The 15307-nt window shown below is 40.7% G+C and overlaps 1 protein-coding gene across 1 annotated transcript; it reads left to right on the forward strand.

Annotated features, from left to right (window-relative positions):
- Positions 1–4368: 4368 nt before the first annotated feature.
- Positions 4369–14867, forward strand: LOC110526495 (toll-interacting protein). The gene is made up of 6 exons (XM_021607510.3): positions 4369–4584; positions 10924–11073; positions 11200–11382; positions 11566–11718; positions 11843–11930; positions 12804–14867. The coding sequence occupies exons 1-6, from the start codon at positions 4552–4554 to the stop codon at positions 13022–13024; spliced, it is 828 nt and encodes a 275-aa protein (XP_021463185.1). The 5' UTR covers positions 4369–4551; the 3' UTR covers positions 13025–14867.
- Positions 14868–15307: the final 440 nt, after the last annotated feature.

The following is a 15307-nucleotide window of genomic DNA, read 5'->3' on the forward strand; positions in this document are numbered from 1 at the left end:
TCATAATCACTGTCTGTTCTGTTCTCCTTTAACCTTAATATAATGATGAGAAGGGCTGTTCTCCCATCTCCTAGTAATGGTCCTAGGTCTACACATGAGCACCTCTGTGGACCCAGACTAAAAAAGATCTCTTGTATGAGAAAACAACAGGAAGGATAAAGAATTAGCATGAACACCAATAGAGCAAAAGCTCTCACTTTTCACAAAGTTATCACATTATATATTGTATAAAAGTTCACCAAAATAACTATCCACTATATCAGGTAAATAGTTAAAGATGTAATATGTAACTTTTGGGGAAACCCAACCAAATTCACATAGAAATGTGAGTTATAGATTTGTCATTCTTGCTGAAAGCAAGTCTAAGACGCAGTAGATCTCTTCTATGTGCAATATTTCTATGCCTCCCGTTCTTAAGCTTAGTTTTTGCGTCTTTTACTTTGGTTTTGTACACCAGCTTCAAACAGCTGAAAATACTATATAACATATTTCACAGAGGTTTATTCTAATTTTAGCAACCAGGAAATGGCATCGCAAATTTTGCATATTGCACCTTTAAAGAATATGTTACATACCAACAATGCTACCAAAGGCATAACATTGCAGATTGATGGAGATTACAAATGTGCTGTATGCAGAATCAACCACCCTCTTCCAGAGACAGAAGAGGAAGTGAGACATTCCATTCCCTAATTTTTTCTGCATCAATGGAAGTCAATTAACTAGGTAGACTCAGGTGCTATCGCATTGGTGTTGATGGGAGAGCCATCCCTTCAAGTAGACCAGAAATTCTGATTTTTTTTCAATGGTAAACAGACTGAGTGAAGTATCTTTATTTATCCACCATCTCTGCATTTTCCATTAGAAAAACAACTTAATGAGGTCACATGGTAGGGAGGGTCACGGTCACAATAGGAAGAAACTGCTTATAGAAAACCACCAGAAGGGGGAGACAAATACGCAGGGAACAGAACACCATCATCAACAGACACTATTATGAGTATCTGAAACCTTAGTGCTCCTGCATTTAATTCCTTCAACAGAATACATTGGAATGCATCAGATAAAGTTCCTACCAAAAGTTTATTCACTCACACAAGTGCACGTGTCTTTTTTCCTCAACCCGTCCTTGGACGTCCCACCTTCATCAGTGTAATGATGAGGCCTGTCGACTTCTCTGGACCGCTGTACCATAATTACTTTAACTAGGCCTTATTAAGAGATAATGTACCTTCAGAGGTACATCAGATCTCATTAAGTCTGCCAAATTAGGCCTGAACAACCTACCTCCGAGAAAGAACACACTGAGAAACATGCCTTACACCTGTGTGAGATGAACATATCCCAAATTCAACCCTAGACCTGACCCTTTCGCCTTGAACCCCTATCCCTGACCCTCTCGCCTTGAACCCCTATCCCTGACCCCCTAGCTCAGCGTCCCTAGCCCTGACCCTCTCGCCTTGAACCCCTATCCCTGACCCCCTAGCTCAGCGTCCCTAGCCCCTGACCCTCTCGCCTTGAACCCATATCCCTGACCCCCTAGCTCAGGGTCCCTAGCCCTGACCCTCTAGACCAGTCTCTCGTCACTTGTATAAACCTGATAGGAGTGTAAGTGTAAGTGCTGTAAGTGTAACCTGTGCTGTACTGCACCGCTGTAACTATGCGTTGTGTGTGGTTGATTGAGACTATAGAAGTGGACTTTGGAGATCAGGTTGTTTTAATTAAGCACAATTCACTCACTGTTTCCTGCATCAGCATCCAAAAGAAAATAAAACATTTGTAGAGCACGTATGTTCTGCAAATCGTCGCCTCTTTCTTTCATAGTGCATCAAAATGATTTGAGCACGAGCACGCAGGGCAAAACGTAAGTACACACTCCCCTACTCCCAGCTTGCAGGCATGCATAATAACAAATCAACATGCCATATTGATATATGAACCTGGTGAAATTCACACAGTACAACAACTGTTACATTCACCCCTCCTGAATTTCACCAACCTTGTAAAACTGAACAAAATAACCTACCAAGCTCAAGGCATAATTCTGAATTCAGCTCAAAGCTACCCATAGGGTTCAGGGCAAGTGAAAGTTGGTCAGGCCTTCAACTGCCCCTAGATGCATAGTGCCTCTTACACTATACCAACCTACTTAGCCTTACAAAAATGGTCATTCTGTACTAAATTATATCTCTATACTATGTTAAACTTGCACCTTCTGGTGGATTGACTCAATTAGTCTCGACTGGTTTAACTACCCTCCCCGCCCTTGTGCGACCTGCCACTGGGCTAGGGGCCATGGTGACTAACAGTGGCTCTGGCCTTAGATCATTGATCAGAGGAGGGTTTGAAGGAATCAGCTCCAGGATCTCAGAGGTATTTCCCAGGTCATTTTCCTCAAGCAAGCAAGGTTCTTCTGGTTTTGACATTCCATCCGATGTCCAGAGCTCGGAGTAATCGCTTGAATCCTCCGCCACCCAAGATGCACTTTCCTCCCCAGAGTCCTCCATGTCTTCCCTGTCCAGTCCATCACCGGAGTCGGTGACCTCTCCTGCATCTACATTGATTGAAGGTCCTGCAGCATCACTGTCATTGAAGTGCACTGAATCATCAATTTATAATGGCAGGAAATTCACCTGCAGCAGTAGATTCCTGTGAACCACTTTCAATCTGCCGTAACGGTCTTGCATTATGTACGTGGGAGTTTATGGATTGACTGAAGTCACTGTGAAAATCTCGGGGTTCCACTTGTGGCGGACCCTTTCACCCTTGTTGGCGATGAGGACATGTTCCCCCATGGACAAACTGATGCCTTTAACCCGCTTGTCATACTCCCGACCTTGTCGTCTCTGTTGCTTGTCAGTGTGCCTTTGGGCAACACTCATAGCTTCCTTCAGCCCAGTGATCAGAGTCTCGACATACTTGTTGCAATCCACAACACTGGAGTCGTCCAAAACATTGCGGAACATCACATCCACTGGTAGCCGAGGGACCCTACCAAACATGAGAAAGAATGGAGCATAGCCCGTAGTCTCGTGAACAGTGGCATTGTAGGCAAATGTCAATGACTGGATTTGTTCAGGTCAGAGTGAGGTGTACTTTCATTTGTGTCTGGAAGTAGCTAGCAAGTTAGCCAACATTAGCCAGTTCGCTTGGGTGCTTGATTGCTGTTTTGAGGTCAGAAAGGTCAGATCAACCCATGAAACACTCTGAATTTACAAACGCCCAGAGCTCACTCTGAGCGCACTCTAGCACTACCGATTGAATTTACAAACACACCCATTGCATCATATTAATGTTTCGGCCGTAGGCCTATATACCACAGTGGCAAGGCATATGAACTAACATGTTATAGAGCAAACAACACAGTTATCACAACACATGTAATATGGCTTTTTTGGGGGGCTTGAATCAGATATATCAAACCACATCAAGGTGGTTTGAAGTCAGATACAAATCTGATTCCTGGCCATGTACCTTGTGTCTGAAATCTTATTTATTTTCCCTTAATTGGTTTTTAGACTGTTATTTGGCATATCTTGTTGCTTGCTAGCTGCTTTGTTGACAGTTTGCTAAGAGCATGTGGTAGCTAACTAGCTTGTTAATTGTTTACAAACAAATTAGTGAATGTGCTAGAAAGCTAAACGGCTAGCTAGCTAGTTGACTACTGTGACCAAAAATGGCTTGTTTTGAATGTGGGATCATCTTATCCTTCGAAGCTTTAAAAGTGTTCTTACACTATGATTTTGATCATTCAAAGCAACTTTGAAACGTACATGGCAGGCATTGTTGTCATTTTAGCTTGCTACATAACTTCTGATTGATAGGAAGAAGTAAGAGCACCACCACCAATCAGCCTACACCACTGCCAGTGCGCACACCAATCGTTACTATGACAACAAGCTTGGCCATGTCAACTAATGACCGCTGTCTGAAATCCGATTTGGTCACTTGTAACTTGCTGTTTGGACAGCCAGTGTTCCAAGTGGATTTGAAAACGAAACTGACTTGAGCATTAAGGCCTGCAGTGTGAACAAGATTTGATACTCACAACTCACTTCAATCTAATAGGAGGACAATCATGGATTATAATAATAATATAATGTAACGACCCTGGACTAGGGTCGTTACAATAAAAATAATAACGGAGTGAATAGCCTATGCATTCCTGTCCTCATCTGCTTTTCCTCTATGCACATGCTGGGAAAGAAATAAAACAGATTAAAGCAAATTCTGGCTGTCCTGTTTTTTGTGAAAATTAAGGAGAAAAGCTATTGGCTATTATGGATAATTGAGTTGCACTATATTTTTCTCTCGCCCAAATCAGACTGAATTTGCGACTGCACCCTTACTGATGTCCTGAAACGCACCAATCAGAAGCTGAACGAAGTCAAGTCAGCTGATTAGTCAGGATTCTTGGCGTGACACGATTGGATAGCTGGCGAGCTTGAGTTGTTTACTTTTTTTGCTAGTCATATTTCCTCTCTTCTTTCTAACTGTACACTGTCACAGTAGGCTTTTGTTATTTGTGAAACTGACACACTTCAAAACGGAATGAGTACTACCATTAGCACCCAACGAGGACAGGTAAATATAACAAGCTATAGTAGCTAGCTAGCGTTAAATTAGCTAACGAACACGGATAAACACCATTTTAGCTAACGTTAGCTTCAATAATCACTATATGTAGCTAGCTGCAACGTTTTAATGCAAACAACACCGTAGCGTTAGTTAATTTAACAAAGTTAGCTAGTTACAGTAGCAAATTAACTTCCAGGTAGATGCATTAGCTTCAACAAGCTAGCTTGCTGGGTGGGTCGTTTTTACGTCAGCCAGCTAAGTTAATTTAGAAGACTAAAGTTTGGCAAGTCTCTGGATATAGCCATATAGCTAACGGTAGCTAGCTTGCGCTCCTTAGCTAGAGCTTGCAAGAAGCAATAACCACAATTGCGTGGTTAACACTAGGCTAACTAGCTACGAAAATTACCACGCTACTGGTTAAATCTAAAGTCAACTAGCCAGTTATCTAGCTACCTAACGTTACTTCTTCTTCGATAGGGTTTAACGGCGGTTGGTATCCAATGGCAATGGTGCATTACCGCCACCAGCTGGATGGGGTATTGAATAAGCACTAAAAATAAAATATTCCGGGAAAGGGGAAAAAGACACAAAATAAAACACTTCAACTAAAAAAATACATAAATCATAATTTCACAGTCCACATAAAATACATCCCTACACACAGGCTCAGGGGCCTGTGATGGGGCTACATTCAACGACAGGATTTCTTGCACTGCCTCGGCTGTGAAATCACGAAGACGCAAAACACGTTCAGCGGCATTCACAATGATTCCAATTTTCTTAGACTTCTTCTCCGCTTGTGCTGTGCAGTTAATGACCATTGCAATAAATAATACAAAATCCACCTTTTTAACATGTAGCATTTCACTATCCCTCAGTTGATGAGAAACCTTCACTGGTTTTGGTGGCTCTACCATTGCTTCTTCCCTGCCATTTGTTCCTTCCAATTTTCTCACCGCCTCCAGATAGGAGACAGCTGGACACTCTTTACCCATTCCACCTCTTTCTCCTTCACAGGGCACTCCAAGAATTCAGGGGCATGTTCACCTCCACAGGTGCATCATTTCCCTCCATCGGGCATACGATATTCTTCCCTTCTGCACACACTTGACACATTATGAAATATTTTACATTCATGACACTGAAGGGGCTTGTACACAAAATCTCTTACAGGCTATCTAGGGAGAAACTCTTCATCAAAGAACAGTAGGGAACTTATTTTATCCGTATACCATACAGGTCAATCGACGTGCACCAACCACTCCATCGATGTCTTCAAAAAGACCACTTCTTGTGACTCACTGACTCCACACTTTTTTCCAACACATTCCAGATTTTCATGGAGACGTGAAATGGATTTCCCAAGTAGTATTGATCCAAATCTGATCCAAAACACTGACTCAGACCAAAAACGAGTCTAGTGGTTTCCTATTTTCCAACATAGCTTTTCTTCTCTTGTTTTGCTTTTTCTTCGCCGCTGTCATCCACTCATTCTCACTTTCTGTACTATTAGCTTCACTCGACTCACTAACAGTTTCAAACAAAACCTCAGTTTCCGCCATCTTCCGTCTAGCTAACTACTGTATTCACAGGAGCCTTACATGCTGACCAGACCGCACGCATGTTGATTTTGTCCCCACTCCCCAGACGCGATTAAGACACGCAGATTGAAATATCAAAACAAACTCTGAACCAACTATATTAATTTGGGGACAGGTCAAAAAGCATTAAAGATTTATGACAATCTAGTTAGCTAGCTTGCTGTTGCTAGCCAATTTGTCCTGGGATATAAACATTGGGTTGTTATTTTAGCTGAAATTCCAAGGTCCTCTAATCCACAGATAAAAGGGTAAAAGTTTGTTTTCTAGTAGTCTCTCCTCCAGGCTGCTTCTTCTTCTGACCTTATATGGTGGTTGGCAACCAACTTTAAGGTACATTGCCACTACTGACTGGAGTGTGGACCTCAGTTAATCTTTCAATCACCCATGTGGGTATATGCTCCTAAAAACCAATGAGGAGATGGGAGAGGCAGGACTTGCAGCGCGTTAAGCTTCACAAATAGAACCAAGTTCTATTTTAGCGCCTGGCTACGCAGACGCTCACGGGCAGTGTGTGTGCAATGATTAAATAACATGTGTAGTTGAAGTCGGAAGTTTACATACACCTTAGCCAAATAGATTTAAACTCAGTTTTTCACAATTCCTGACATTTAATACAAATACAAATTCCCTGTTTTAGGCCAGTTAGGATCACCACTTTATTTTAAGAATGTGAAATGTCAGAATAATAGTAGAGAGAAGGATTTATTTCAGCTTTTATTTCTTTCATCACGTCAGACGTTTATATACACTCAAACCGTATTTGGTAGCATTGCCTTTAAATTGTTTAACTTGGGTCAAACGTTTTGGGTAGCCTTCCACAAGCTTCCCACAATAAGTTGGGTGAATTTTGTCCCATCCCTCCATTTTGCCACAACTTTGGAAGTATGCTTGGGGTCATTGTCCATTTGGAAGACCCATTTGCCATCTATTTTGTGAAGTGCATCAGTCCCTCCTGCAGCAAAGCACCCCCACAACTTGATGCTGCCACCCCTGTGCTTTATGTTGGGATGTTGTTCTTCAGCTTGCAAGCCTCACCCTTTTTCCTCAAAACATGACGATGGTCATTATGGCCAAACAGTTTTATTAATGTTTCATAAGACCAGAGGACATTTCTCCAAAAAGTCAGGTCTTTGTCCTCATGTGCAGTTGTAAACCGTAGTATGTATTTTTTATGGCGGTTTTGGAGCAGTGGCTTCTTCCTTGCTGAGCAGCCTTTCAGATGATGTCGATATAGGACTCGTTTTACTGTGGATATTGATACTTTTGTACCTGTTTCCTCCAGCATCTTCACAAGGTCCTTTGCTGTTGTTCTGGGATTGATTTGCACTTTTTGCACCAAAGAACGTTCATCTCTAGGAGACAGAACGCGTCTCCTTACTGAGCGGTTTGACGGCTGCGTGTTTCCATGGTGTTTATACTTGCGTACTATTGTTTGTACAGATGAGCGTGGTACATTCAGGCATTTGGAAATTGCTCCCAAGGATGAACCAGACTTGTGGAGGTTTACAATTTTTTTTCTGAGGTCTTGGCTGATTTCCTTTGGTTTTTCCCATGATATCAAGCAAAGAGGCACTGAGTTTGAAGGCAGTACACCTCCAATTGCCTCAAATGATGTCAATTAGCCTATCAGAAGCTTCTGAGGCCATGACATCTTTTTCTGGAATTTTCCAAGCTGTTTAAAGGCACATTAAATTGACTGTATGTAAACTTCTGACCCACTGGAATTGCGATACAGTGAATTGTAAGTGAAAAATCTGTCTGTAAACAATTGTTGGAAAAATGACTTGTCATGCACAAAGTAGATGTCCTATCCGACTTGCCAAAACTATAGTTTGTTAACAAGACATTGTGGAGTGGTTGAAAAACTTGTTTTAATGACTACAACCTAGGTGTATGTAAACTTCTGAGTTCAACTGTATGTGTACATTTATTTTGCAACGCATGTGACGTGAGCGGTGTGGTCAGCATGTGAGGCAAATGGCTGTAGCTAGTGCCTATATGGCCAGCTTAGCTAATGTTACTTGCCCAGATTTAAACTTGCGTGAGTTTATTAGGACACAGCTAAACCATTGTTGTCTGTTAGCCAATTTGAGCTGAAGTCTAGGCAAGAGAGCAACATTTTACTGAACCACCTCTATAGGGCAGTGATGGAGAGGCATGGCTAAGCTAGATCTGATGATGTTGGACCGGTTTCCCAGACTGATTGAACCCTGGACTGAAAAGCCTTCTCAATATAAGGGACCAAGTCACCTGACACTTTTTGTCCAATAACTAAAGATAGGGTGGTCATATTGTTATGCATTTTCAGGGTTTATCTACAACAGAGATGATTCAAATAAAATTACATGTATGAAATTAAAATGCCATATTCTGAAAATTAGGCAGTTAATACGCAAATAAGTCAGTATGCAAAACACAATTACAATAATTAAAGCCCAATAATTAAAAGTAGGAATGGTCATATAATTCGCAAATCTGAATGTTTTATGCAAAACTGAGAGTTTGTAACAATTTTAAACAATTTATGAAATTATAATAATTTTTTGTACAATTTATAAAAATGTGATACTTTAATATGCTAATTGATCTATATGGAATAAACACAAAATACAGGAAGTTAAGACCATTGATTTAAACTAAGGTGGTCATTGTTAACATATATTGATGTTTTATGCAGAACTGGTAGTTTACACTGAGGAGTAATGTGGAGCCCATGCCCGTGTGCACACACACACCAGGGGTGTTAAGAGGACATATAATTGGCATTAATTACATAATTATGAACAAAAAGCAGACTTAGTATTTCGTATTTACCAATTAGCAACTGTTAGGCAGTATATATCACAGTTATATTGTAGTTAGTTGTCCAACTGAATAGGCCCAGAGTTCCAAATAATAGGCCCCACCCTGTGCCACCTGCATACACATTCTGCATATCCCACACACACACAGTATCCCCACACACTCAAACAGCACCCCCCACCAACACACACACAGTGCCTAACACAGACACACATTTCTCTGAATCCTCACACAGCACCCACCAACAAACACACACACACCACATCACACATAGCCAAACACAGACACACTTCTCACTAAGTCTGAACTGTTACACAGAAATCTACTAGTCTAATAACATAGCTTACTTCTAAGGTAGGCCTACGCCTGAGTTGGATTACATTGTAATGTTATTTTTTGGTGTTGATGAATTTCTCTGGTAAAGGGAGTATAAACTGCACCATTCCCAGCAAAGAATTAGCCTAGGCTCAGAAAAGACAGTGAGCTGCCTGCTAGCCGGCTGCACAGAAAGATAGCTGGGACACATTTTCAATTCACTTAGCTATGTTGTCATCGATTGTAAGCCTGTTGCCACTGAATTCTTGTAGTTTTTACTTGAAAGAATAAAACCATTAATCACAAAAAGTGGCATAATACTGCCAATGCTGCACAGCGCTGCCTCTCGCCCCAGTTGCCTCATGGAACAGTGTCAAGCACTCCCACACAGCTAGCAAGATAGCACTCATCATGGAAATGTGAGTGGGGGGAACAGGAATTTGGAGCAACCCCTACATCAAATTGTAGCTACGATGCAATGTTGTCAATTTAGCGACTTTGTCGCTATATGTAGTACGTTTTCAGATCCCTCCAGTGACTTTTTTATTGGTCAAATATTCTAGCGACAAATTCAGCTACTTTTCAGGCTGCCTTTTGGGGAGTTTTGACACGGTGGGCTTCTACATTTTTGATATCCTTTAGCGACTTTTCCCAATCAATACTGCAGAAATCAAAAGTGGGAGAAGAAAATGCTTAATCGGCGAACGTAGCTGTGCCGCAAGGCAAAACGTCATCTAGCGACAAATCAAGGAGCCAATAGTTGGTCTCACTGAAAAATAGTTGGCAACACTGGCTACGAAGCTCTACTTTGTAACCTGCTATGTTTTTTTTGTGTCTCTGAAGAATTTTTTTAATGATAGAGCCAAAATAATATAGTTTTACCTTATATTTCAGTCCAAGGATGTCCAATACCCATGAAATGGGTTGGCAGGGTAGCCTAGTGGTTAGAGCGTTGGACTAGTAACCGGAAGGTTGCAAGTTCAAATCCCCGAGCTGACAAGGTACAAATCTGTCGTTCTGCCCCTGAACAGGCAGTTAACCCACTGTTCCTAGGCCGTCATTGAAAATAAGAATTTGTTCTTAACTGACTTGCCTAGTTAAATAAATTTAAAATAAATTTTAAAATAAATTTAAAATAAATTTTAAAATAAATTTAAAAAACACCCTCAGGACTTTCCAATACTTCTTAGCAATACAATGTCACACAGATCTTACTCTGATAGGTTGAGGAATAGCTTTCGCCTAAAGCAAATATGAACACACTGATTTCGTGGGTTTCACAAAAGGGCTGTCCCACAGAATTCTTAGCACGGCACTTGCTTTAGATTTTGGCTCATATCGCGTAAATATCATAACATTACAGTATTGGGATTTTTAGACATGGCCACATTAATGTTTTCAAATGATTCATGTATTTTGACGACCATATTATTAACATTTAGTGAAAATAGATTTGTTTACTCCTGTTCTTTGTAGAATTCTCACATAGCGTCCATTGTTTGTCGCGTCACCTAACATGCTGTCAACGGTGTGTCCGAGAAATCGCTGCATATTGTGACCCTTTTCTTCCTCTAGTGTGGTTTACCTGTCCTCACTCACAATTCCTCCGTTCCTTTTGTCTTTTTAGGTATACATTGGGGAGTTGCCCCAAGACTTCCTGCGTATTACTCCCACCCAGCAGCAGCAACAAGTTCAGTTGGATGCCCAAGCAGCGCAGCAGTTGCAGTATGGGGGATCCCTGGGCACTGTAGGACGGCTTAGCATCACTGTAGTGCAGGTAGGTTTTTTTTAACGGCATCTGCTTGGTCTTTCCCTAGAATCAAGACTTATTGTGGAACACAAGGTTATTAATGCAGTGGGAATGTTTTCCTGTGAATCACTGTTATGTCCCTCTTTTCTCCAGGCCAAGCTAGCTAAAAACTATGGTATGACACGCATGGACCCTTACTGCAGGGTCCGACTAGGGTATGCTGTTTATGAAACACCCACAGCCCATAATGGTGCCAAGAATCCACGATGGAACAAAGTTATCCAGTGCACTGTCCCACCTGGAGTAGACTCCTTCTACCTGGAGATCTTTGATGAGGTAAGAAAGAAGGAATTAGGGGGCGGTGGGTGATGAGAAGATCATAACTTGTTATTGGCTCGACAACTAAGCCTGTCTAGAGTTATTGATAGCATTATACTTTGAGTATTTCTTCTTGATGATCATCCTTGATTTTAGGGACAAGTTACTGATTTGAGGTGTTTGTGCTGGTCACTTTTCCAGAGGGCATTCTCCATGGATGACAGAATTGCATGGACACACGTCACCATCCCGGAAGGCCTGAGAGAGGGCAGTGTGGTTGATGAGTGGTACAGCCTCAGTGGCAGACAAGGCGATGACAAGGAGGGCATGATCAACCTGGTCATGTCTTATGCTGTGAGTTCATAAAACACACATGCTCAAATTGTACATTGTCATTGTAGTACAGTTTGAAAGTGATTGATTGATGTTATCTAACAACTTGCCCCTTATCTCTTCCTTTTGGCTCTCATGCTTTCAGAACATGACAGCAGGTATGCATATGTCTCCACCCGTTGTCCTCATGCCCACAGTCTATCAGCAGGGGGTAGGATACATACCCATTGCAGGTGAGTAGAACCATACTCTCCACTGTGATGTAGTGTTAGGTTTATTTTTGATACAATAACCCAAATGGACTCCAAGAAAACTCAAGCTAGAATAATTCACCACACTTGGTGTTGCAGCTGCAAAAGCACACTTACCGACTACAGGCTACTAACACGACTACATGCTACTGCAAACCACTAGATAATTACACTTCTCATACACAAAGACCCTAAATCTAACACTACTTAAGATATCTAAGAATATATAAAAACTGTATATTCATATTCAGAGTATATAAAACAGTAAAGATACAAGACAGTGTTATAGAACAGTAATTATGATCTATCAGCTCGAACTCCATCAGCTCTATTCCACCCTTATGGAATCATTCTTGCCCTCAGAGACAGGCCCCCTTTCCCTCTTCCCAAATACAATGCACATAAATCTTTCCATCTAACCCATAACATAATAATTACTACAGCTAGGCTAATTATAAAATTATAAACAGATTAAAACGGGCTCAAGTCAGTCTTCAACTGTAGGCAATCTTGGACAGAGACACTGCAGCCATCTAAGGCCCAGTTCTATTTTGATTGCTAGTCTACTTTCCAAATGGAAGTGGTCATAGCTTGCCTTATGTAAGTGAAACTAAAGGACGAAACAGACCACGCCTCTGACTGACCACAGAACATTGTCATTTTCTGTTCATTTTCCTGACTATTCTACATGTTGAATTGCCACTGCTCATCGGGGCCCAGCAGGTGATCTACTTACTGTGCAAGGCTGATGTTTATTAGAGTGTGTGTTTCCCTTAAGAACTGTTGACCTGTTTAAATTATACATGTAATAGGAGATTGTTGCTTACCCATTTCTCTCTGGTTTGCTCTTCTCAGGAGTGCCCACTGTATACAACCAGGGAATGGTGCCCATGGGTATGCCTGCAGCACCCACAGTCGCCCCACAAGAAGCTCCTTGTAGTGAGGAGGATCTTAAGGCACTGCAGGACATGTTCCCCAATCTGGACAGGGAAGTGATCCGCACTGTAATTGAGGCCCAGCAAGGTAACAAGGATGCCGCCATCAACACTCTGCTGCAGATGACAGAAGAGCTGTAACAGTGGAGCCACAAATAGAGCCACTGTGGCGGCCAGAACATTGCCCATTCACAGCAACAGCACCCTGCACAGTTTGTAAATATGCACTCAGGCCTGCGAGCTCTCAACTGTCACTCACACTAAATAAAATCCAGCAGTTTTCAACCATAAGCAGATGTCCATATCTGAGGTGTCACACATTTATACATCTGTATACATTACCATCTGTATTATGAATCAATGTATAGCTTTGTTCCCAGTCCATATCTGGGATTGGGACGAATTGGTTTGCCTACTGATAAGTGCTGTGATGGCTGGTTGGCTTCTCAATTTTACATTCCACTTTACTCAGAATTATGTACAATTAATGTTGATGCAGTGCAATGTAGGGGTAATGAAAGGAATTGATCCTCCAGAAGCTTTAGATCTTTGAGATAGCAGTTGTTGTGAGACATTGTTGAGCGCTCCCTAGCCAGTCTTCTCTATATATGTGTACTGTGTACAGTACTGTCTTGAGCCTATCTGTGTTTGATTATTTATATATATATAATAATATATAATCTCAATCTGTATAAATATAGTTATATATATTCAAAAGATTATAAATTATGAAGACAAGAGTTTTAGGTATGCAGCGGTTCAGAGCAGAAAGAGGACTTATCACAATATAACAAACCGTGATGACTTAGAAGATGTGCAAATCCTCGCATAGCCACACAGCCAATGCCTATCAACGTCTCAAATGTTAAGGTTAATTTGCCACCATTCCACTCTACTCTGGATAATGTCATATGATTTTGTACTTCTCCAACCAAAAATGCCTCTGAATGTTTCTATATCACTGGTCAGTGGTTGTTAACTATGATGGAAGAATATATCATGGTAATCCAATATCAAATAATGACATGGTAATATAAAATTATTGAAATCAGTGAAGAAATAAACATATTGCTGATATCATCCTTTCCCTTCATCCTATCTGAATTCACCGGCTTTATTGCAAATTGTTAGAGGCTGTGAAAATCCCTGCTGGATTAATAACTAAAATGGTGTGCATAACCAAATGATATGATATTCATAAAATTGGTATACGTTGGTATGATTATCATACAGATAAAATGTCATGTTCTACCACTACCTTATATAGACCCACACATAAAGAGGAGACTTGTAAAGATCCATTGAAGTATTGGATGTTGCCCCCCCAAATGTCTGATTTTAACATGGGGTTTTCATTTTCTATTTGTATTCGCTTAATCTTCAAAGATGTGCATATATTTTTCAAAGGAAAGATCCTCTGTTTTGGTGTGATTCATTAAAGAAAATATATAGTTAATTTATTTTATGCTTAGGCCATACTCCATGGGTGTCATACAGTATGTAAAAATTATTCTTGTTTAAATTTAAAATACTTAATTGATTTTCAGTGATCCCAATTCTGGGCTCTTATGTTTGATTGATTGCTCTATCCCCTCTTGATTTAACAAGTTCCTGTTTACCTTCCACTTTCATGAAGACACAGCAAATACTTTCATTTTAAATGCTAGGTTTTCTTCTATGTTTTCCCCCGTACTTGTCCCATTCCCATAGACATATTTGGAACATTATTGTGTCACGTCTATATAACCATGCTACTTATTAGGTCAATGTGCACAAGGATGTTCGAAGGCACTCTAGTGGATGTTGGGAAGGTTGTTCTGATTCTGTTGCAATGGAATGGCAAGGCTACGTGCTACAGCAGTTTAATGGGTTTTCTGGTTTGAATGTACAAAACTTTTTTGGCATCAAATTAGGTTTGCAATTTGACATTTGCTCTTGTTTCTTTTACTCATGACACATTATGGAAATAAATGTTTTATCTGCATTTGTTTGGTCTTGTAGTGTAGATCTCAACCTGGTTTGTTTGCCATGCCATTTCTGGACTTGATTTTTTTACATTTTACATTTAAATTTACATTTATTTAACTAGGCAAGTCAGTTAAGAACAAATTCTTATTTTCAATGACGGCCTAGGAACAGTGGGTTCCTAACCTTTATTTAACTAGGCAAGTCAGTTAAGAACAAATTCTTATTTTCAATGACGGCCTAGGAACAGTTAACTGCCTGTTCAGGGGCAGAATGACAGATTTGTACCTTGTCAGCTCGGGGTTTGAACTTGCAACCTTCCGGTTACTAGTCCAACGCTCTACCCTGCCGCCCCTGAAATATACCCATTGACATTAAAAAGGACTCATGAGCTTAGTTTGACTGTTGTAACCCATCATAACCCAAAATATAAACTTGTTTTACTTCTTTGTAAATGAT

Source organism: Oncorhynchus mykiss, chromosome 6 (genome assembly GCF_057628025.1).
Source record: "Oncorhynchus mykiss isolate SJ-2025 chromosome 6, ASM5762802v1, whole genome shotgun sequence".
Classification (NCBI taxonomy): Eukaryota; Metazoa; Chordata; class Actinopteri; order Salmoniformes; family Salmonidae; genus Oncorhynchus; species Oncorhynchus mykiss.